Source organism: Camelus dromedarius, chromosome 27 (genome assembly GCF_036321535.1).
Source record: "Camelus dromedarius isolate mCamDro1 chromosome 27, mCamDro1.pat, whole genome shotgun sequence".
Lineage (NCBI taxonomy): Eukaryota > Metazoa > Chordata > Mammalia > Artiodactyla > Camelidae > Camelus > Camelus dromedarius.
Window position 1 is genome coordinate 18,701,246 of NC_087462.1, and position 24,320 is coordinate 18,725,565.

Here is a 24,320-nt window from a genome sequence, read left to right on the forward strand (position 1 = left end):
CTTCAATCTTGCTCTTAAGGTTCACAAGGCAAGGCCAGAAGAGTTTTTAGGCTAGGGCTGATAATTCCCCACTGCAGAGGCATGCTCCCTCTGTGTGCTCTACTCAGTGACTATGAATCTGGAGTTTTTCCAGTCTGGCTAATAGAAACAGGCACCATTTCCAGCCCTGTGACTGGCTACTGTGACCTCTCACCCTTTTGGGTAGTTCTTTTGCCAGCTTCAGATAGTTTCCTTACATGCGTGCACTGACCACATTCTGCTGAAGAGGGACCCTCTGCAGTTCTCCAGAAAATTTTCTCTGTGTGGCTCTCTCCTCTCTGGTGCCTATTCAGTGAACTCTAGGCTTCCTGACTCACAGCTCTGTCTCCTCAACTCAAGGCATTCACCAAACTTCCACTTATGTTCCCCACTCCTTGCACCATGGGCTGGAGACTCAAAGCAGTAAGGGATCACCACATTTGTTTTCTGTGTCTCATTATCTGACGTCCAGTGTCTTAAAAAGCGCTGCTTCATATATTTTATCTGGTTATTTGGTTATTTCAGTGGGATTCTATTACTTCTTGATGGTCAGAAAGCCAAAATCTGCATGTATATGATATAAATCATTGAAGCACCTTAGGATAATCCCTTAGAGAGCAGTGGGAACCATGGTGAACTAGAGAGAACAGACCCCATCTGTGCTCAGATGCAGCTCACTCTTGCCACAGTAAGCTATGAGGCCTGAATTACAACATCTTCCATTTGTTTCTAGAGAAGCTGCGTTTTGTAGAACATTTCTCGATTTTAAAACACTGTGTGGACCAAACTTAACATGTCTGCAGGCTGACTCTGGCCCACCAGACACCAGTTCCGAGTCCTGTATGTTAAGGTCTCTCCTTTACACAGAACTGTGGTCTTTTTCTAAAGCATAATGTTTCTGCAATTTCAGAAGTGTTCTATATCTGCACTCTCCAATATAGTAGTTATCACTTTATCTGGCTATTGAGCCTTTGAAATGTGGCTAGTGCCCCCGAGGAACTAAATTTTTAATTGAATTTAAATTTAAATAGCCATATGTGGCTAGAGAAAATCTTTAAGAAGAACAAGCATCCTTTAACAATAGTTGCCCCAGAGGTAGGCAGCACCAAAGGCAAATCCTTGCTCCATTTTTTTCCTTCACCCTTCCAGGTGAGGGAAACCTAAGAGTCATATTTTCCTTTGTTGAGCTACTCGGGAACTTCTACTTACTCATGAGACTTTTTAACCTTATACTTCATTGACCTACTTCCCTTTTATCGTTGTGAGCTCTGAGACTTAGAGCAAGAGAAAGGGCCTCAGAGGAAGGCCAGAGTAGAGATCTCAAACTGGTGCCCTCAAGACTAAGTCTCGCCTATCGATAGGTTTTCTTTGGCATTCACAATATTTAAAAATATCTTGGAACATTTAAAAATTGGGATACATTGCATAAAACTGATATTTCTAGCTACTTTTGATAAACTTGAAAAGTGGGCATCACTGGATCCACGCTGACTGGAGCTGAGTAAGCTGCTGCTCTCTTTGGATGGAGAATAAGATGCTGATTTACCACAGTCTCCACCACTCCCTATTGTTTCACCAACAAGGAGGCTTTGTGTTGATTACCTCTTTTATCATCATAATTGTGCTATCATTTTTCTTATGGTGGAGAAATATTTCTCCATACCTATATTTTATTCACAGTGGTAAAATGAAAGAGAAATCAACAGGACTTTGTATTTTTCAGCCTCGCCCGTTTTACACATTTATTATCACCTGCCTGGCTCCTATAAGCATCTGAGTATGTGAGGCTTCTACTAGAGGGACAGAAGACACATAGCACAATATGCACGCTGAAGCGTCCCATTTTAGCACCCATGTCAGACATCAGAAATGGCCCCGCTTTCCTCAGAATCCTTCTCAACACGATGGCCCTGACAGCCATTGCAGGCAGTCATAATTGACAGGCAAAATGACGTCCATTGTCATTCTTCATCGGGTCCAACTCTCTCGTTTTACGGAGCTGGAAACGGAGGTCCAGAAAACTTAAGAGATTACTGAGTTGGTGAGGACACCATGATGAAATCTCAGATCACTTGATTCCGGTGCTGTTTCAAAGGCCAACCCACCCCACTGGGGAGAGAGGAAATGAAAACGAGGTCCGGAGTCAGGCTTATCTTTGGCAAGAGCAGCCAACACACCAGCTGGGCTGGATCTGTTACTTGTTCTTAATTCATTGTGTAACTTCTCTTCCTCATACCCTGCCCTTGCCTTCACCCTTCCTGCTCACTTTCCTATTTCAAACCAATAAATAGTGATGGACGACTCTGCATTCCAAACTCTGTTCTCCAAACCACCCAAGGAATCAGGCTGTGTACTTACGGCACCCGGAGCTTAGGGAACTTCTGGATGTCATTCTCTGCCAGGTTCTGAAATGAAGACAATGGTAGGTTACAGCCCACAGGAAGGACTCTGGGCCAGGCCAGTAAAGTTAGGTATGAAACAATAGGGAGCAGTGGGGACTGTGGCAAACTGAAGAGTACTACCCACTCATCCATCCAAAGTGGGCAGCTTCCAGACAGTGCCAAAAGCCCATAGGCCTGGTGTTGCCAGATCTTTTTCAAAGGGAATCCTGAAACCTGGATTTTATATGACATTTCTTCAGTTCTAAATACTGACAAATAATTTTGACTAAAGCAAACGAGTAAATACTATGAGAGCTAAATCCATGGGACCACACAGAACTTGTTTTGTAGGCGGAACTTGGCTGTGTTGTGATGTCTCCCCTAGACTCTTACCCCAAACCTCAGGGCCCCTCTCAGTATCCACATGGAGCAGCTGAGAAGAGCCAGCCTGGAGAAGGAATCTGTGCCCTTAGCCCATCATCCCACCCCACTCCCTCTTTCACCAGGGTTATTCGTAGAATTCTCTAGATGGGGGATGCGATAAAGAGGACTTCCTGAGGGAACCAAGAGGGGAAAGGAGAAAGAAACTCGTATTTGTGAAGAACTGACTGGGCTTCTCCTTACGGCACCGTGATTCATCCTCCCATCAACCCTGTGATGTGGGAACTATCAGCGTTGCTCCTATTGTAGCGAGAAAGCCAGGGCCCGGGGATCTTAAGGGAATTTCAGCTTATAGGTGATGAAGTTGGGGCTGGAGCTCTGCTCTATGGCATCCAAGGTCTGTTTTCTTCCTGCAGGCTTCCCTTCTGTCATGTCTGAGCCCTGTATGGTCCTGGTGGCTTGTGTTGGACGGAAGGGGTAAGGGAGGGAGAGAGAAGAAGGCCCTTTGAAGGGAGGAGAGGCGGGGGTGCCAGAAAAGAGAGTGGGCTCACTTTCCCTAAAATCAAGGCTCAGCCAAAGAAGGGGGCCCAGTGATATTCTAACTGAGGCCAGAAGCCCCTGGTTAGGGTGGGAGCTCTGGAGTCAGACAGGTTGTGTTTAAATCTTGGTTCCTTCACTTAGCAGCTTTTTGATTTGGGACAGACACTTAGTCTCTCTAAGCCTCGATTTCCTTATCTGTAAAATGGGAATCATAATAATAATAGCCCCATTTCAGGGCTTGTGAGGTTTGAATGAGATGATGTGAGTCCACTGCATGATTCAGTGGCAAACAGGAATTCGGTGAATAATTTCTGCCCTGGGAGAGGGAGCAGCTGAGGTCTGGCTGGCTCTTGGAAGTGTCTTTGCTTCTTCTCCAGCTCTGGGCTGAGGGCTGCCTGGTAGATTGTTGGCTGCCTTTTGGGATGAGCTGAGCATGCCTCACTTTGAGCCCAGCTGGCACAGGGACTGGGGCCTCTTAGCAATGTGCTGATGGCCTCATCCAGCTTTTAGGAGCAGTGTCTGACCCAGCCCCCATCTCAGACCCTGTGGCAGGGGTGGGGAGGGAGTTTGTCAAGAGTCCTGAGACAATCAGAGCTTTCGGTCAAACTTCTTAATGTCTTCTTTTTTTTTTTTTTTTGCAGCACTAAGCAATGGCATCTCCTCCCTCCAGAACACCCCTTTCTCAGGGAAGGTACCAAGATTGAGGTTCAGAGTGGGGCATGATGAATGCAGGGCTCCTTGGGAGTTGCCAGGGGAATGAATGCTGAGAACTGGGCGGCCGGCCACTGCCTTCTGCTTTGGCGAGTCAAGGACATCAGCTGAGGGAATTTCAGGAAGCGTGTGAAGGAGAAGGTGGATGTGAGCATGGCTGGAGACACAGAAACAGGATGTTAGGAAAGAGAAAGGCCTTTGGAACACGGATAGGAGCTGAGAGGAAAAATGGAAGACACTTAAATAGGATTTTTGGAGAATTTTGCTATGTAATGTAACCCTCTGCTCCACCTCCTTTAAAAACCCTCAGCAAACTCTGGATTACTTGTACCATGACTTGGAGTTAGACTTGTGGCTTTGCAGGAGTATGTTTACATGCTGAGCGTGTCTTCAAGAGGAACGTGAGACAGAGAAGCTGCGAATTGGGACCCACCTGGAGCGCGATGTAGCAGATGCTGCTGCTTGCTTACCAATATCCACTCTCCTTTTTGCTTACTGACAGGACCTGGGTTTCAGTCAGAGCAGTAAATTTGCCCAGTTCAAAATATTTAACATCCTGGACTCACTTGCATGTGGCTGAGGTCATGGGACTCAGCTGTGACCAGTGAGCTATAACCTGGAGTCTACTGGATAGAGCTTTTGGGAAAGTTTACCTGAAAATATGGGAGAATGCATTCCCCATGCACTTTTGCATTTTTCACTCTTTGCCCTTCCCCCTTACTCCTGCCTGGAATGCAGACGTGATGCCTGGACTATCACGAGTAGGAGCAGCCATCTTGTAACCATTTGGACAGAAGCCACAGACTTTTTCCATTGGCTGGGTAGGGCCTGCGTTCTTGATGACTTCTTTCAGCAGCTCACCAGCCCCGAGTGCCCACCTCTGGATTTTTTTTTTTTCACTTGAGAAAGATAAATCCCTATTTGGTTAAGTCCCTGTAGTTAGGTTTCTGTTACATGTAGCCGCACATGTTTCTAACTGGCACAGCTTCCAAGCACATGTCCTCCTCATCTTCAAGCTTCTGGAAGCATAGCACCCCCGTCCCCCCACCGACCCACTTCTCAATGGAAAACAAGATGGCAGCAAAACAGATTCAAGGGACCCGCCAGCTCTGTGCTGAAGAAGGAATGAGGGAAAAAAGGAAGGAAGGAAGGGAGGGAGGGAGGGAGGAAGGAAGGAAGGAAGGAAGGAAGGAAGGAAGGAAGGAAGGAAGGAAGAAAGGAAGGGAGGAAGGAAGGGAGGGAGGGAGGGGAAAGACTAGGGCCTTCCACTTCTGCCTCTCCAATAGCAGAATGGTCCTGGATATTATAAAGCTAAGAGTGACAGATGAGAGATCAGAGCTCAGACCAGACCCCAAGTTGTATCCAGGGCACCTGGGATGGAGGGTGATTTCAACAGAAGCTGCCTTTAAACACCCCAGCTGTGGGGCAAGCCCTGGTTCTGTTCCCTGATCTCCTGGCTCCTCAGCCCCTCTTTCCACTTCCTCCTGTCCACACAGTGATGAGAATGTGCAGTGTTATCCAGGGGCCTGGCAGGTGCCAGATATTGGGGCAGAGGAGGCAAAGCTCCTCAACTGAGGCAACAACTAAGTCCTAACAGGCATGCAGCTCACAAGGGGAGCGTTAGGGGGGCCACCAGAGCTGGAAGGGACTGTCACCCACTGTCACCTGGTCCAACGCACTCCGTTAACAGAGGAGAGACCAAGGGGAGGCTCAGGGAGGGCAAGTGCTTGTTCAAGATGACCCAGGGCATCAGGACCACACCCAGGACCATCCTCAAGAAAGATGTCTTACTCCTTTTCCACTCAGCCCTGAGGAGTCTCTGTTCTCAGTGCTCAAAGCACCAGAAAGAAAGAGTCAGATTTCGCAGTAAGTTCCAAGAAGAACAATAAAACTCCCATAATTCTATTGTCTCAAAGCTCAATATAAAGAAATAGCATTGTTAAAAACTCATACAGTGTTAGCTTAAATTAAATGTGTACTTTAGTTCAATTACTAGGTGTGTGTAGAATAAGTCACATCACACCTCTGTACATATTTCTTCAGTTGCAAAGGAGGTGGTTGGAGCCTTCCTGAAGACACCTTTCTGCTATACAGCAAACTTCTGGAAGGCAGGAATCACATCTTAATCATCTCTCTGTCCCAGCACATGGCATGGTCTGGTATGCAAAAGGAGCTCAGGAAAATGCTTGTCAGGTAGGTGAACGGCAGGGTGAATATATGAGTGATTTAGGTGGGACACTGAATAGACACATCTCACATGGCACATGAAAGCAAAACTCAGACCAACAGGACACAGGTTTGGTCTCAGCATGAGACTTCAGAGCTGCCCAGGAAGGAACAGATGACTATAGGTGGCAGTGAGCTCACCATCACTAAAGGGATTCAGGAATCTCATGGTGGCAGAGAGGCAATATAGGAATGGATTGGTGTGCTGGGTGGAAAACTAGGGCTTATGCCCTCTCTGGCCCCTTCCAACCCTGAAGTCTCATGGCCCAGTTCCCTCACTGTTGCTGACTAGGTCTTACAAGGAAACACAGCTTTGCTTGCCCACCCACCCCCACCCCCCGACTCCAGATCAACCCCATGAGACCTTGTTCCTACTTCTTTTTTAAACGATGAAGAATCATGACCAGAAGGGATGGATTGGTGCAGTCAGGGTCTCTCTTCCCCATCGGCAGAGGTGTCATTTCAGGGGAAGTGCTCAGAGCACCTCCCCAGCTGCTACCCAATACCTCTAAATCCGCCAATTAGAGCTGCACCTCTTCTCATCTAATGGCTCACCCCTTAATATGCAGCTGCACCTTAGTCTTATACTTGAAGATTTTTGCAGTTAAAATGGAGTGGAGCAAGCCAGGGCACATGTGTGTTTAATTGGCACAAAACCAACTATGTGAATTTAGCAGAGAGAAAGAGGGACATAATTGGAATAATGATGGTGATTCCACCCTTTATTCTAATCAGTGACTACGCACCCCAGAGTGAAAGATGGGAGAAGAGAATCTTCTGTTGTCCCATACGGTCTTTTTTTCCCCTTGGCCTTCTCAAAGTATGGGTGGTATCTGAATAGATTTTCAAGGTGTGTGTGTGTGTGTGTGTGTGTGAACTATAATTGGATTCCTCCTTATACTTTGACTTTAGAATCTACCTTGGTAGCAGTGAAAGATCTGGGAGGTATCCTGAGGCTCGGGAGGCTCCCTCCCGAGAGGTGATGAGACGGGTGCTCATACAAAACTAAAGAAGGCCACGGGCTGTGTGGGGATCCTGCAGGCAGGCATTGCCCCTGGGCAGCCCCGGGGACAGGGCAGATCAGGTGGCCCTGTGGCCATCAACTGAGGTGCAGAACAGCTTCGGTCTCCATGTGTCGGACTGGCCAGCACTTACCAAAAACCGCAGCCCATCAATGTGATACTTCCTCACGGCCTTTTCACAGTCCTTGTAGTTGAGCTGCAACGAGGAGGGGAGATGCTGTCAGTGTGGGCAGGCTCATGCCATTGGTTCCCCTCCCTTGCCTGCCCCAGAAGCTTAGCAATTTGTGGTACTTGTGGCTAGCCAGCCTCCCCCTTCCCTCCCCTGTCTGACAGAGGGGCCCCGTCCCTACCTCAGCCCTGCTTTCACTAACCCCTTGGGGCTCTCCGAAATGGAGAAATCGTCTCGGTCTAAGGCCTTGGGGCCAACCCCTACAGAAAGAGGGTGCCCTTAGGGCTCCAAAGGGCTGGCCACATGCTCCTCTGGCAAGTAAAGAGGAGCCGAAAGCAGAAAATAAATAGCTTTCACCATCTCGCCACCCAAAGACAACCTCAGTGAACATGGCGCTGTGTCCTCTTCAGTGTTTCATCCTGGGCATCTGTCTAAGCATAACTGAGGTTATTGTTTATATTCAACCTTGTTAACCTGACCTTTTCTCTTGAAATTACCTAAAAATGATACTATAGGCACTGCTTCGTGTTATTGCAAACTGGTTTTGAGCATTCTTTTAAATTAACGACTCACTACTGGTGAACCAAACTAGGTTGTTTACCGAACTGGTGCTCTAATAGTGATGATAGAAACTTCTAGTAATTATTGAAAGCTTACTACATGGCCGAGCCAGAGCCTTCTCCACTGCCTGGCCCAGGGATGCCTTCCTGCCAAGCCAAAAGGAGTTGGAGGAGTTAAAGAAATACAAAACATGGCCTCAGTCCTCAAGGGCTTACATTCCAGGCAGGATGAGCGGCATGTATGTGAGACAGGAAGACACCGTCGCTCTGCATGGTGTCCCCAGCTCGGGTCCAGTGAACAGAGCAGGGACAAGGGAAGATGGAGCATGAACTGGCCCCCTCTCTCTGCTGAAGGCCTCACATATGTATTTCCTTTAACTCTCCCAACAATCCCATGAGGTTAGTTACTGTCAGCATTGCTGTTTTACTGACGAGGAAGCCGAGGCCCAGAGAGGTGAAGTAACTAAGGGAGAGTCACAAAGCTAGCAGGTGGTAGAGCCAGGATTCAAACCAAGGCGTGTGTCTGACTCTAGAGCTGGCTGGGGAGGTGCCTCCAAGGGGGACCAGACCCCAGTGCCTCATTAGAAATTGCACCAATAGGACTTTTGCTGGTTAAGATAGATCCAAACGTGACTCCATGGTCAGTTCACTTGGCATTTCCTCTCTGGGGGAATTGAGGTGCTGAAGATTTAAAGCGTGTTATCTGGATCTGAGGGTGGCTGGGACTTCCTGGATCACAGGTGCCCCTCAGGCTCCTCGTTCCTGTCTTCAGTCCTTTCTTGCTGGGAGTGGGAACCTATCCCAGTGCTGCAAACTCAACCTGGAGTCTGGGGTCCCCAAGAAGACTCTTCCCTCTCCCAGCTCAGGCAAAGAGCCGTCTCCCTGAATCACCCCGACCTGCAGTCCATCTCCCTGCGCTAAGGGGAGCTTTACCCACAGATTCTTGAGTTGCTCTGCTGGGTTATATAATTCTCCCGCTCACATTGTAGATGGGCCCTGTCTGTGCCTCTCAGCCCGTCCCCAGGTATGTCTTACTAATTCTCACTTCTTTTCTCCTTTCTTTATTGAGGTAATATGCTACTTCATAGCATCTTAGCAAATTTCACTTGTCGCTGTAGTTTATTTGCTCTGCGTTTTTAAAGAAGTATTTAGAAACATCCTTCAAGGCAGTTATCTCAATGATCTTTGCATCCACAGTGCTGAAACCTGTTTATTATGACCTTTTAATGGGAAAAATAATAGAAATGAGATGCACCAAAAGGAGCAAATAATAGGATCTGGGGGCTCCCTCATGCCACACTGGCTTCAGCATTTTCACATTTTTCTTGGAGAAGAACAGCTGTGACGGGAAATACATGGGTACCATTATGAACCCCATTAGCTCTGTGTCCCGGGGAGCCTGCGCCATCCCAAGAAAAATAGAAAGTCAACTAAGATAACCTCTGAGGTCTTGACTTAAAATCTCATCTTTGTGAAAATCTAGAGTATCAACTGAATTTGACGCCAGCTGCCAGAGATGGGAGTCTTAGAAGCTCAGGTGTCCCTCACGAGACATCATACCCCTTGGACAGGGATAGAGGGTCCCTAACTGAGTCATGTGGCTCGGGATCTGCCCAGGCAGATGTGTGACCTGTGGTCCCACCAGCAGATCACCAAGAACGGGGATCCTTGACCATCTTCAAGGCTGGAAGGCACGGACAGCAACACTCTGGTCTCAGCTCTGCCGCAGGCTTGGCCTCTGACCCTGCCTAGCAAAGCTTTTCCTCTTCAGGGGCCTCAGTTTCCCTAGCTATGGCCTGGGCCGCATGTCGGTTTCTCGGCCCTCAAAGCTCCATTGAGATTCTGTCCGGGTAAGGGCTTGAAGAGCCCTCTTTCAAGGTCATGAGCAATGACTTGCCCAGACGCCACCTCCGGCATCATTCATCAGAGGCTTGGACCCTGTCTTTCGTCTCTCCTACTTCCAGGACTCCATGCCTCCCTTTTCTAGAAAGTAGCCTTGATCTCACTAGCAGTTACAGCAGTTCTGGGGCTCAGAGCGTGGACTCTGAAGCCAGGCAGGTGTGACTGGAATCCTGCCTCGGCCACATGCAGTCCCTGGGGATTTGGGCCAGTTAAGCCTCCCTGAGCTTATTTTGCAGCTGAGCTACGGGGACAAAAATCCTGGGGAGAGTTAGAAGAACAGTGCCTGAAGAGCACAAACTGAAGCCCCAGCACGCAGAAGGTACATGTCCCTTTGAGGTCCTTCCTTCGCCCCAGAACTCACTGCCGGGAGCACACAGTGGTGAACATATATCTCTACATGGCGCTCACTCAACCGGTGAGGCTGCACGGGGTGGGATGGTCCACTGCGTTCCCCTGCGCCTCTCTCTTCTGCCTGGACACCATCTTCAAGCGTCTGCCCAGCCCTACCACCCACCAAAGAGCGAGGCTCACCTTCCTGAAATAGTCTGCAAGGCTGTCGGAGTCCCAGGCCAGGACCTCAGAGCGAAAGGGCACGTTCCTAAATGCCATGGCTGCTCTTCGGGATGGAGCTCACAAGCTGAGTGTGGGGGCTGCGCCCATGGACGGAGAACCCCAAATCCAGAGTGTGGAGGCGTCCTTGGCTCTTCCAACTCCCAGGTACCCTCAGGAAAGGCCTCGTTGGAGTAGACGTCCTTTCTGCTGAGGCCTGATCCCAGAAAGCAACGGCTTCCTCTGTGAGCAAATATGGTCTCTTCTCAGAAAACGACTCAGCAAGTTTCCTTTACCACTTCCTCTGCTGGGCTTTAAGTAAGTAAACAAGGAAGCTGGGCTCCGAGGGCCCGAGAGGCAGAGAGAGCCACGGGGCTGGTAATTCCCCACTGGCGCTGTCCACCCCGGCCCAGTGCAGGGGACAGGGAAGGGGACTTAGACACCAACGCGAGCCCAAGTGCACTTCCTTTAAAACTCCCTGGCACCTGTGTGTCTAAACCTCATTCCTGTTTGGCTGCAGTCTTTGCAGATGAAAATCTAATTTGACAGTTGACCTAAAATGTAGACAGTCTCCCACATCAGTGAGCTGCCAGGGGAAGGAGCGTGACCTTTTAATGTTTTCCAACCACCCCCTCAGTTTCTCTCAAAAGGATAACGTTGAGCCAACTTTAGGTGCCTCCTTACAGTTACTACGAGAGGATTCTCTGAGTGAGGGAGGGAGTCGGGCACCGGGGCTGAGAAAAGGGCTCCACTGGGTAGACCCAGGCTTAACTTCTGATAACGGCTGTTTCCGTGCTGTGCAACCTCAGGCATGGGCTTAAACTCTAGGAAGCTCCGTTTCCATGTCTATGAACTAGGAACACGGAAGAATTGTTTCATATGCACATGAAACTTACATGCATTTAACTAGACCATCTTAAGGGGGAGAAGTTAAAGAAAAAAAAAATGGTTGCTGTTGATGCTGCCATAAATTCTAGTCACTACTGTTTTCCCCATGTATTCTATTTACTATTGATTCCTCCCTAAATTCTATCTAAAGAGAACATCCCCTGGAGACAGGAGATGGGAATTTGCTGTTTTCTTAGTCAGTCTCAGACCCCGTGGATTTCGCATATCTGAGCATCTCCTTGACAGAGGGTAAGCCCAGTGTCTAAAAAGCAAACATAGTATTTGTGCAACATCAGAACCTCCAAACACAAGTTCGCCGCTCCATCTAGTGCTCCATGCACGTGCACACGCGGATGGCCATCCGTCCCGATGCTTGAGGGAAGAACCAAGCTCTGTCGCACCCACTGAGTGAAGTTAGATTGGCGCCTGAGGCAGTGCCTTCCCGAAGCTCTTTTAAGGATAACTCTGGCCACACACAGTTTACATCTTAGGCACAATCTAAGGAACCCCCACCATTACTGCAATGCACCAGCCTGCCTAGGTCATTGTGTAACTGAGATCTGTGCTTCATCCTGGGCTTAGCACCTCGAGCCTGAGCTGCTGTCATCCTCACCTCAGAGGGCGCCAGGGGCATCAGCGGAGGCAGCCCAGGCTGAGCGCTCCTCACAGGGCTGGTACCTAGGAGCTCGCGGTAACTGACCGTGCTTGGTAAAGCGTGGCCTGCTGTTCAAAAGCTCCGCCATTGGTGGGAGAGGTCACTTCAATTTTCAAATCCCCAGAAGGGCAGCAAATGATAAAACCCATCTGAAAAGAGAGGAAGAGAGAAATCACTTCCAAGTATGGCAGGCGAAGAAGATGTCATGGAATTAGTTGGAATTTAAACAGGGCTTTGGGATACGGAGCTGAGGGAGGGCATTCTGAACCTGTGTGCAGTGTGTGTGTGTGTGTTGGGTTGGGTTGTGCTTCATGAGCACATAAAACACACCGTACCTGTGGAAAGGAACATTCAAGATTATCCTTAGAATGAGAAGCAATTTTTTTAAAATGATGTTCACCCACCCTCATGAGAATAAAAATCTACAGAAAAGCAGAAGTTGGAATTAAGTTATAGCTAAATGTTGGGCTCCTTTGGAAGAATTATTGAATAAATGTGGCCAAGATGGGCAATCCATGGAGCCCATTTAGGAGAGACACATAGCAGTTGAGAAACGTGGGTGACAGTGTGACGATGGTGAAGAATCATCACAGATACATGTGACATCTTTCTTATGAGGCCTGCGTTAGGACGCCTAAGAGCTCTTCACCGGTTGTCTTAATTTAACTGTTGGCACTATGACCACTCCCACTTTACAGAAGAGAAAACTGAGGCTAAGAGAGGTGACACTCCTTGCCCCCCTGCCCCCAGAAAGTAGGCTGTGCAGGCGGGTCTTGTCTGGAACTCTCTCTGAGTCCAGAGCCCCAGTCCTTTTCCTCTCTGCCACCTCCGGTGCTCTGAGACATTACCTAAATTGCACAAGGTGGAGTAGGGATTCCAACCCAACTCTGGCTCCAGACCCGACGCAGTTTCCATGCTATCAGCCTGCCTTCCGTGAAGAACAAGTGAGGTAGGCAGTCTGGACAACTTAAGAAGAGGATGTGGCACCTCCCATGAGGCAGGCCTTCGGGGGACCCTCCCAGCAGGGCCCCAGACCCATTCCCCAGGAAGGGCAGCCAAGGCCATGAAGGCAGGTGGCGCAAGGGGAAGCTGGTTGCTTCAGCCTGGAGTCTCTCCACTTCCCCAGTCCTCGGTGATTTCCCAACACTCATGAGTTTCACATCTGCCATCTCTGGCTGGAGGGTTCCAGAAGTTCCGGGGGCAGGGCTAGTTGGTGTCCAAGAAGGGCTCAGGACTCCAGGAAGATCTGATGACCCTGTGCAAGCCAGCTCACTTGGCCCAGCCACAGGCTCCACACCTATGAAGTGGGCAGTCAGGAGCGTAGCCTCAGGGGATAGCACACAGCAGAGGGGATGCCACATCGAGGAAGGCTGGGGCCAACTCACAATGATCCGCCAAAGAGCATCAGTCTTGGCTTCAGGCATGAAGCAGAGCAGGAGTGGGGAGCAGGTAAGGCATGGTGATAGAAAGCCGCGGCCAGAGGAGGAAGATGGGTGCCCTCCCATCTCTCTCTCTCTCCCCCAGCCAGGTGGGGAAGCCCAGAGCTCATGAAGGAGCAAACTGAAAGGTTCGCAGAGGCCTTCTTAGGCTTTGCAATCAGTATCTCCAAGTTAGAAAGAGGACAAACAGTCTGTGCACAATAAGAGCAATGTCGTGTGAGTACACGGGGTGGGGGCTCAGGGGGTCGGAATCTCAAATGTGCACCCAACAGAGCTGTGGATGAGAAAGCAAATCTTGCAAGGAGTGACGTGTCAGATTTTTAGGTCCTAGAGACAAAGAATGGGTGCGGGAACAGCACACTGCAACCCAGAGTAGAGGGTCACCCAATATACGTGCCCCCCCGCCCAACCCCATACTGTCCATACCTAAAGCTCTCTCTCTTTCCTGCTAAGCCACAGAAGAGTTAGATGGGGAGATAACTGCCTTTCTCCACAGCTAATTTTAGAGGTGAGAAAAATACGCAATTCTTTAGAAGAGGCTTGTGGGTTGTGGCCTCTGGGGGCCTGGGGGGGTGGGTGAGGGGATGGAGGAGGGAGTTGTCACTCAGGGACCAGGAGAAAATGGAAAGTAAGGCCTTTGGAGGGAGAACGTGTTGACCTTCTTCCACGCAGTACCTGTGGAACGAGAAGGTAGAAGGGAGAAAGTGCTCATTTGGATTTGGTTTGGACAGAGAGTGTTGGCTCGGGGAGGGATAAAAAGGTAGTACCATGTGGCCCAGAGCGGGTGGCGCCTCGGGGTCCCGCGGGCGATGGAGAGAATGCCCTTGTGTGGGGTCGCTCCAGCCTCACCTCCACCAGGTTATGGCTCCATGTGTCACCTGAGGCTGAGGGCAATTCTACTGGAACTTGCCTTAGGGGTTGTGCGGGTTTGTCTACAGCGGGAACGAGAGCAGCAGCTGTCACCTTCACGGGGAGGGGACGGTTTTCCCTTCTGCTCCCAGAGACTGGCAGTGGAAGCGCCATCTGGGTGAAATCTTTCTGGACGGCAAAGGCTCCACCCACATGGGAGGGTCCAGCCAGGAGAGCCAGGAAGGGGTCCTGATGGTGTTGCTGAGCAGGGCAGTTCCACGCACCTGGCAGCCATACACTGAGACACAGAATTTGGGGACCCTGCCTTGGAATGGGTGTGCCAGCAGGGACGGGCCTGCCACGCCGCCTCCCCTGACGTGCAGGGCCATCCTCACCACTGCTCCCGGGGGCTGGAGGAGGTGGTGGAGAGCGGGGAGGGGCTCCGGCAAGCCCAGGGCAGCCCTTCTCCAGGCTGCACCCCCCACTCTGACTTGACTGCCACCCCCGTCTGGACACCCGCCCCACCTCCCCCATCCTGGGATGTGCAGGAGGAAAGCATGACCAGCTGCTGTGTGTGTGGCAGTGAGGAGTGATATTTTCCACTTCCTCAGAGATGACAACTTCATTCTTTTCATATATATAAATATATATATATGTATGTACTTTTTTTTTCATCCTCTCTGTCTCTCTCTGCTGTTTTGGCTGAGGTGCCTCAGAAGTGTGAAGGTGGGTGGGAGGTAGTGCTTATTTGGGCTTCCTGTCAAGCCTCTCTTCCTTGTCTGCCCTATTTTTCATTTGGGCAGCCTTTCCCCAGACAGGGCCGCCTGGAAGGGAAACTCCCTGGGTGCCCGCGTGGGTGGGTGGGCCGTGGGCAGGGGCAGGGAGGGGGAGGCAGGCTTCTCAGCTTGATAGAGGAGGGAAAAACCTTGCCCCATCCGTCCTCCTCGAGCGAGCTGGAGAAGGGCAGTGGGGGAGGGGACGGGCTGGGTGCAGGAGGAGCAGAAGCAATGGTACCCCTAGCCCAGCAAAGGCGACCGGCCTTGGCCCACAGGCTGCACTCTCCAAGGGCGAGCTGTGGGCCCAGGAAGCGCACACGTGCCACTGAGGGGGAGAGACTTGCGACCAGCAAGCCCAGCAGCCCAGCGTGGATCCCGTCCGTGACAGCTCTCGGCACATTCAATCCTCACAGAAGCCCTAGGAGCAGGTAGATGGCAATGCTCCCATTCTATAGACGCTGAGACCAGAATTCCCTTGCCCGAGTTCCTACAGCTCGTCAGCATGGAGCAGGAGTATGCCGACGCAGGGCCAGGTGGATTTCCGTCTGCTCTGCCGTTATGACTTGTCCCTTCGGTCTCGGCAAGTCACTTTGCCCTTGACTTTCAGTCTGGACGTTCCTGCCTCACCTGTGGCCTTGGCGTGTGCGGCCTCCACACGACTTCTGATGTTGGCTGCATTATCTGCCTTGATGATATCAGTGCCCTGACCTCCAGTTTATATCTGACCTCCCAGATTTTTCACCCAGACAGAGTGCATCATCCAATACAGTGTCCTGGGAGAGGCGCCTTGTTTGGGCTCCTTCCTGTGCTGTCAGAGCTTCCTCCCCAGGGGCATGTTCCTGGAACAGACAATGGGCACCTTACAAGGAGTGGGTTAGGGGTCTGAGGAAAAGAAGATGCATCTAGAACACATAATTTATCTATCTTAACCCTTCCGTGAGACCTCGAGGGTTTGGAGAAAAGAAATATTTGAATCTTATGTGTGTAATATCATGGGATCCTTATGACTGCTTTTTGTGACAAGGAAATAGAGGCAAATATACCCATTTTACAGATTGCAGAGAAAAAACAAATGCCTGTCCAAGGCCTCGCAGATAATCAGGGGTAGAATGTGGGATCTGAAACCAAACCTGGTGGACGCTCAGACTCTTTCCACTGAGAAATATTGTTTCTAAGGAAGGAAATTTCAGTAAGTGAATAATCAGTCTTTTTTACCCAGAACCAATATTTATTAGGCTACGAAAGAAAGGGTATTTTGTCTCCCAAAGTAATGATTCTTGGTTTGCATACATTTTCCTCTCCCGCAGGTAGGGAGGCACCTGCTTCGGGTGACGGGCCCAGCTGGGTCAGGCTGAGCAAGGCTGCCAGGTGGGAGTGGCCGAGGAGAAAAGGAAACTAAGGGGGGAATATGGCAATATGACCGTCCCTCGTTCACTCCAGCCTGGGGCCCTGAAGAAGCCTGCCTCTCTCTGTTGTGGAAACCCTTGGCTTCTCCAGATCTGGTTCTCAAAGCTGTCCTTCTGTATATACAAATATGCAAATGTACCCTGCTAGTAAGTTACCCTGTTGCTCAGGTAGCATAGAGTTGGATTCTGCTGCTCACAACATGCCTTAGTCCATTCAGGTTTATATAATGAAACACCACAGGCTGGGTGGCTTACAAACAATAGAAGTTTGCTTTTCACGGTTCTGGAGGCTGGAAGTCGAAGATCAAGGTACCAGCATGACTGGGTTCTGGTGAGAGCCCTCTTCCCAGCACACAGCCAGCACCTTCTCACAATGTCCTCACGTGGTAGAAAGGACGAGGGAGCTCCCTGGGGTCTGTTTCGTCAGGGCACTAATCCCACTCACAGGGGCTCCATCCCACGACCAAAGCCCTTCCTAAAGGCCCCGCCTCCTAATACCGTCACACACACACATAGGGTTTCAACATATCAGCTTTGGGGGGACACACACATTCTGACCATAGCACAACAAAAAATCCACAGGTCTTCCAGGATACATGTTCCATTCTTCTTCAATTTACAAAAAAAAAAAAAAAAGAAAGTCAAAAGGAAGGCAAGGGGTGGCCTGGAGTAAGGAAGAGACTGAGGGGTTGAGAGACTGGGAGAATCCAGGCTTGGATTCTAACCTTAGTCATGCCATCAACTGGTGTCTGAGCATCGAGTCCTTTCCGAAGTTTCCTCATCTTTAAAAGAGGCTAGTAATACTCACCACTCCTCTGGGCGATTCTGCGGCAAAGGAAGTTGCTTGTGTCTTGTGCCCGAACTGTCTGGCCTATACTAGAGATGTCACAGGGTTAGTTCCTTTTCTCAGAAAATGTCTAGAGCTTCTTTTCAGCTCTGACGTTCTCTGATGCTCTCAGTCGCTAATTTTCTGTTCATTTCCTTTCGGAGAAAGAAACAGAAAAGACACAAAATTCAGGCACACCTCAGAGACATTGCAGATTCAGTTTCAGACTGCCACAATAAAGTGAATACTGCAATGAAGTGAGTCACGTGAAGTTTTTTGGTTTCCCAGTGCATATAAAGGTGGTGTTTTCACTATACTGGAGTCTGTTATGTGTGCGATAGCATTATGTCTTTAAAGAACAATGTATATACCTTAATTTAAAAACACTTTATTGCTAAAAAAGGTTAACCATCACCCAAGCCTTCAGCAAGTCATCGTAGTCACATCAAGATCACCATAACAAATATAGTAGTAATGAAAATGTTTGAAACATTGTAAGAATTACCAAAATGTGACAACAGAGACACAAAGTGAACAAATGCTGTTGGAAAAATGATGCCGAGAGAATTGCTCGATGAGGGGTTATCATGAACCTTCGATCTGTAAAAAAAAAGTGCGGTATCTGCAAAGCACAATAAAAGGAGGTATGCCTGTAACCTGATAGCAAGGATTTATCCTGAAATTTATTTATTCACAAGGATTTATTCACAGAGCATCATCGGAGGGTGATTGGATATGTTCTCAGCCAAGCTGGGAGTTTCTGCAAGTGGAAGGGGCACTATTCATAACACAGCAGGGCAGCAGGCGTACTTCAGGGCCATCCCCGGCAAATGGGAGCACACAGTCACGGAGCTCTCACCTGCTTACACGGATGCCTCGATCAGTCTTGTCTGGCAGGGTCTCACCTGCCCGGGTTAAGAGTTCCCTACACCTTATTTGTTCTGGCAAATGGTGAGTCTATTTGCGTTTAGCAGGAAATCAGTATCCCATTTGTCACAGGCAGAAGCCCCAGGCTAAACTCAGGTGGGAGCATGCTCCAGCCGTTTGATGGGCCTCCCCAGAGCTACTGTCCTCTCCTGCTCTTACTAGAACTGGAAGGTCTACTTTATCTTTTAACCAGGGAAGTTAATGGGGCTCACAGCTCTAAATGTAATGTTTGAAAAGCCAACAGCAGTGCCAGGTTCTCACAAAAAAGCGTCCCTCCCTCCTCCCCAACACCCACCACGGTTCCCTGTTATCTGCTCTAGTTTCAGGCCTTCTTGCTGGCGTCGTGTGCCCTCTGACTGCCAGGGTTGCGATTTAGGAAGTCTTGCCTAGGCAACTTCAAGGCCAGAATTCCCCCAGGGGCAGGATCCTCCGACAGAGGACCTTTGTTCCTGTTTTGGTGGCTTCCTGTGTGAAGCTGGGGACTCAGAAGGACTCAAGTCTATTCTGGAACCCTGGTAGAATGATCCATCTGGTCCAGCTTTTCTTCCCAATTTTAATCCCTCAAAATCTTGAAACCATAGACAATTCTCTCTAAATAAAGACAGAGCTTGTAAGAATCAAGTCTCAGACTCTGGAGTCAGAATAACATGTTTGATTTCCAACTTTGATACACCCCAGCTGTGTGACCTTGGGCAACTTACTTAACTTCTCTGTGCCACAGTTTCCAGAGAGGGGTGGGGAAAAGCTAAATAATAGCATCAGCCTCATTAAGTGGTCGTGAGGATTCAGTGAAATAAAATCGCAAGCACAGAATGCAGCCCCTGGCACACCATAGATAGTGGTGTTTGCTGGCATCATTCACTGTTGGGAACATATCTGCCTCATTCATCCTTCCCCAGAGACCAGCAGTTGGCTCTCTATTGCTGTGGGTTCCTGGGTTGCATACAACACTGAGCTCCCCTTTCCTGTATCACATGTGGGTGGGGATCAATTGCATACACTACTGTGTAATTTTCCTGACGTAGACGGACAGCCAAAGGGGTAGAGTTGGGATTTCCTAAGAATTAAGAAGAGATGCTGTAGGCTCAATGGGTGTTGAGGCCAGGGGCTAATGCAGGTGAGAGAAAAAACTTAGTAAGAAAAACAATAACCCAGTGCAATGGCAAATGGCCACTTACTCTGGGCGTCAGTCAGGAAGATGATAAGGAGGGGTGGGCACTAGGGCAGACAGGGAGCAGCTCAGTCCAAGCCCATTGTTGCCGTACTGTAAGGGGAATCTGCTGCTGCAAGACTGGGGCCCAGTGTTGCCAGATCTTTGTTATAAGAAAATCACAGAAAGCTAGATTGTATGTTTTTTATAAAAGGAAATGCAATCTCCTGCGGTAGGCAGAATATAATCAACCTTAAAATGGGAGGATTATCCTGAAAACTTGGTGGAGTGGGCAGTGTCATCACAAGGGTCTTTACAAGAGGAAGAGGGAGGCAGAAGAGGAAAGAGTCAATGGGAGATTCGGTTATAGGAGAAAGGCACGGAGAGGTGAAACAATACTGATTTTGAAAATGGAGGCAGGAGGCGACCAGACAAGAAATGGGAGAGTCTCTAGCAACCGGGAAAGACGAGGAAAAGGATTTTCTCCTAGATTCTTTAGGAAGAAACAAAGCCCCCAGGATGAGCCCAGTGAGACCTGTGTTGGATTTTTTTGGTCTCCAGAGCTCTAAGATCATGAATTTGTGTTGTTTTGAGTCACTAAATTTATGGTCATTTGTTACAGCAGCAGTAGAAAACTAATACATCAACTAACTTAAAAAAAAATAACATATATATATATATATATATATATATATATATATATATATATATGCCCAACAAGTCACTTCTGGAGTCTGCCCCTGGGAGCCAGTTCTGATTTGGTATCACTGAATGACACAGAATGTTTTAGTTGGAAAAGACTCATTGCCCGGGGGTGCCCAAGATCATACAACTGTGACTCTCATGAGGGATGCTGGTTCTTAGGGCAGGACTCATGTCACTCTCAGGGGACTGGCGGAAGACAAGCAGAGGAGAGCTGATGTCAGTGAAGCCCCTGCCGGTGTGACGTTCACATCATGTGCACCGATGCCTTACGTTAACAGCACGGGGCACGTCTGGGAGGAGAGAAAGGATTTTCAATGGCGTGGGTCGCTTCGCCTACTGATCTCTTCAAAAAAAAAAAAAACAAATGAATGCCCCGGGGTGGTCTCCAGAAGTCTGACGACAGGCTCTGTCTTCAAAACACAAACCCTGTCCAAGAAAAGACTCCACTGTTGACACAAGGCATTGAGTCGCTTTTCCTGTCACTGCTGTCAACTTGGTTGCCACTTCCCAGGCTGATGTTCCTGTTTCTCAAGCCAGTTACATTTTATTCTTTTTTTTCCCTTTTCTTTCCTTTTTTTAAAAAAAAAAAAAAATCACGTATGTAGTTTCTGAGGCACCATTCAGTTTTCCCAGAAATGTGTGCACTGAGTGACAACACGAACAAGCACGTCTTCACCCAGCACCCTCGGTGGCACTGGTTTTCTAAGCCCAGGGCCCTGGATGCTTCAGGCAAAAAGGACGCCTCTCAGGGCTGTGGAATGTCTAGGGTTGTGCCTCTGGGAAATGGAACCAGAGGCTGGTGATTATGGAGTAACAAAGTCCCCCAAAGGCACAGCCCTGTGGGTGTTCTGCTTGGCCCACAGTGCTCCTCCCTACTGCAACCACCCCTGGGAAATGACTTTGAAGACCTTTACCTGGGGCATGTTCTCTTCGGTTTGCCACAGTGCCCAACCCTCCCCCTTTATCTTACACCATCAGCCTTCGGCCACTTACATTCCCTGCCAAGCCCCCCAAAGAGTTCAACTTTGTGACAGATGAGCCTTATCCAAGTCCCATATGCAATTCAGTTCACTTATTTATGCATTCAAGAAATATTTATTGAGCACCTACCATGTACCAAAATGTTCTAAGTATTGGGAATTCACCAGAGAACAAAGTCCTCATTCTTATGGAGCCTTATAATGATAATAGTAATGGCGAGATGGTGGTGATGATGGTGGTGGTGGTGGTGGTGATGGTGGTGATGATGATGATGGAGATGATGAACAAGCATTGTGTATTTATTTTGTGCCAGTCTATGTTCTAAGCCATATATTCTTTTCATCCTCACAACAGCCCTATAAGGTATTTCCCTCACCATAAGATAAGGAAACTAAAGCACAGAAAAACTCCCTCCCTATGTGGGAGACAAACATCAACAAAGGAACAAATAAGAGACTCCAGGTTTCTACTGTCCAATGCAGTACCCACTAGCTACAAGTGGTTATTTACATTAAAAGCAATTAAAATAAAATGAAATAAAATAAAATAAAATAAAATAAAATTTTCCATTCCTTGGCCACAGACATTTCAAGCACTCGACAGTCACATGCGGCCAGGGGCTACCATTTTGAACACAGACTAATCTCATCATTGCAGAGCTCTTTTGGGCAGTGCTGGTCAAGAATATTATGGTCAATAACGGAAGCCCCAGGGATTGAACCTTCTCTGACACTCACCGGTTGGGAGACTTTGAGCAAACTTTCAAGATCTCCCAACTGGTCTTAAACTCTCTGACTCTCAGATTACTGATCTATAAAATGTAGTTAATAATAACGCCATCCTCCACCATTTACAACAGCCAAGACATGAAAGCAACCTAAGTGTCCATCAGCAGGTGAATGGATAAAGAAGAGACAGTACAGATGTACCACGGAATGTCACGCAACCATAAAAAGAATGAAACAGTGCCACTTGCGGCAATGTGGGTAGACCTAGATGTTCTCTACTAAAGAAGTAAGTCAGAGAAAGACAAACTTTATATGATACCACCAAATGTGGAATCTAAAAAATACTACAAATGAGCTTATTTACAAAACAGAAACAGACTCACAGACAAAAAAACAAACCTATCGTTACCAAAGGGGAAGGTAGTGGGAACAGGGCAAGATAAATTGGAAGTACAGGGTTAACAGATGCACACGACCATATGTAAAATAGATAAACAACAAGAATGTACGCGTATAGCACAGGGACCTACATTCAATGTCTTGGAATAAACTGTGATGGAAAAGAATTTTAAAAAGAATATAGATATAGACATATTTAAAACCACTTTGCTGTACATCTGAAACTAACACAATATTGTAAATCAACTATACTTCAGTAAAAAAAAATAATGTTATCTTCAAGGAGTTTGGGGGAATATGAATTAATTCTTGGATGTTTAGAATAGTGTTCAGCACATAATAAACATCCAATCAATTATAGTTATTATTATAAATATATTAATGACGGGAGGGAGTGATAAATATGAAGACAAATAAAGCAGGGTGAAGGGACAGAAGGTAAGGGGGTGCTTGCTTGGGTGAGTCAATCAAGGAGGCCCTCCTGAGGAGGTGGCCTCTGCATGAAGTCAGGAAGCCAGACTTGGGTAATGAGGAAGGACATCCAAGCAGAGGCTGTGGGCAAAGCCCCCAAGGCTGCGGCTTGCTTGGTGTGTTCCAGAAACCACATCCCAGCAGAAAAGCTGGGAAAGAGTGAGCCAGAGACAAAGGAGAGAGGGCAGGGCACGGGAGCTGCTGAAGGACCATGCTGAGGACTTTGGCATTTGTTGTGAGTGTGGTAGGGGTACCCAGTAGGTTTTGAGCAGGGAAATGATGGGGTCTGACATATTTTAAAGAGTCCCTAGTCATATGTGGATAGAGGCCTGGAGGAGCAGGAGCAGAGGCAGGGAGGCCACTCAGGAGGCTGCCACCAGCAGCAGCCCAGCTGGTGGCATGCAAAAGAGTGGAGATGAGAAGGTTTCATATTCAGAGCAGCCTTTCACACCAGCTGTCCCCTCTGGAATTCTCTCTGCCCCAATGTCCTCTTGGCTCGCTCCCTCACCTCCTTAGGTCTTGACTCAGAAGTCACCCTTTCAGAATAGGGTCCTTGTCCCCTTCCTCCACCCCTTTTGTCTTCTTAGCACACAACATATTTTCTTGGTTTCATTTACTGTGAGCAGAAAACACGAGGGTGGGGATTTTTGTCAGCTTTGCTCCCCAGGACCTACAGAAGTGCCCAGTGCAAACTAAGTGCCTGAGAAGTGTTTTTGAATCGAATCACTGAGTGAAATGATAGAAGGAAGGAGTGCAGGTGATAATTGAGACAACTGAAGCCCAGAGAGGGGAGGTCACTGACCTAAAGCCACACAGCAGTTGAAGGCAGAGCCCATGCTGGAACCCAGGCCTCTCCAGCCTGGTCCTGTCCTCTCCCTACTCCCCACCACCTCATGTAAGTTTTCCCTTTATTCTTGGAGACTCAGTGAGCATTTTTCTCTCTCTGCTTAGTTGTCACCTTTCTCTTGAACCAGCTGGGTCTTGACTCCCTTCCTCTATTTTCTCCAGAATGTATTCTTCTGTTCAGCTAAACTTTGCCTTTTACTGCAAGCCTGACCCAACTGCAATATCCAGATCATCATCCTCTGCACCAAATGAAAGAAACAAAACAGGAAGCCGTGACGCCCAACCTGGTTTATCTACCAGGGCAGTCCGCACAGTAAGATGCAAAGACATTGCCCCATGGCTGGGGATGGGTTGCTGAGCTAGTCTAAAAATCCTCCCGGCAAACAGACATGCTACTGGGCAACAGTGGAGGTCACGCGGTTTGCCCTAAACCTGCCCAGAGATTGTCCCGAGATACCTTGTTCAGTCTCCCCTTGAGGGCAGAGAATGCTGACAGCTCAGCCTTCCCGTCCCTCTGTGTGATGGCACAGAGGTCCTTGGGGCTGCTCACTCCGTGCTTCCTCTCTTTCCTCTCCCTCCTGGCCCTGTGCAGGAGGTAATTCTCCATCCAGCTCACTTGCTGGCCATTCGGAACCCTTACTCCATCCCACCTCCGCTAAAACAGCAAAATTCCTCTCTTTATTCTTTATCATAATAATAAAATCTAAAGGTACCTTTTAGAAGGCTTATTCTATTTTAGGTACTTTGCAGGTCCACAATCCTTGCCTAACCCATCTTACAAATCAGGGCATGGGCTCAAAGCTTACCCCGTGGGT

The 24,320-nt window shown here is 48.6% G+C and overlaps 1 protein-coding gene and 1 long non-coding RNA gene across 3 annotated transcripts in view; one reads left to right on the forward strand and one right to left on the reverse strand.

Moving 5' to 3' along the window:
- The window catches only part of LCP2 (lymphocyte cytosolic protein 2), a 47,410-nt gene extending 34,418 nt beyond the window's left edge, over nt 1-12,992 (reverse strand). For both annotated transcript variants that reach the window (XM_031437772.2, XM_031437771.2), the window contains exons 1-5: nt 12,851-12,992; nt 11,961-12,151; nt 10,442-10,702; nt 7,413-7,475; nt 2,377-2,423 (exon numbers count right to left, since the gene is read on the reverse strand). In XM_031437772.2, coding sequence (XP_031293632.1) covers nt 2,377-2,423; nt 7,413-7,475; nt 10,442-10,519 — 188 coding nt within the window. In that variant the 5' untranslated portion in view covers nt 10,520-10,702; nt 11,961-12,151; nt 12,851-12,992. The remainder of the gene's footprint in view (nt 1-2,376; nt 2,424-7,412; nt 7,476-10,441; nt 10,703-11,960; nt 12,152-12,850) is intronic.
- Nucleotides 12,869-17,149, forward strand: LOC135319477 (uncharacterized). The gene is made up of 2 exons (XR_010378112.1): nt 12,869-13,451; nt 15,342-17,149. It is a non-coding gene; the product is annotated as an uncharacterized LOC135319477 (long non-coding RNA).
- Nucleotides 17,150-24,320: the final 7,171 nt, after the last annotated feature.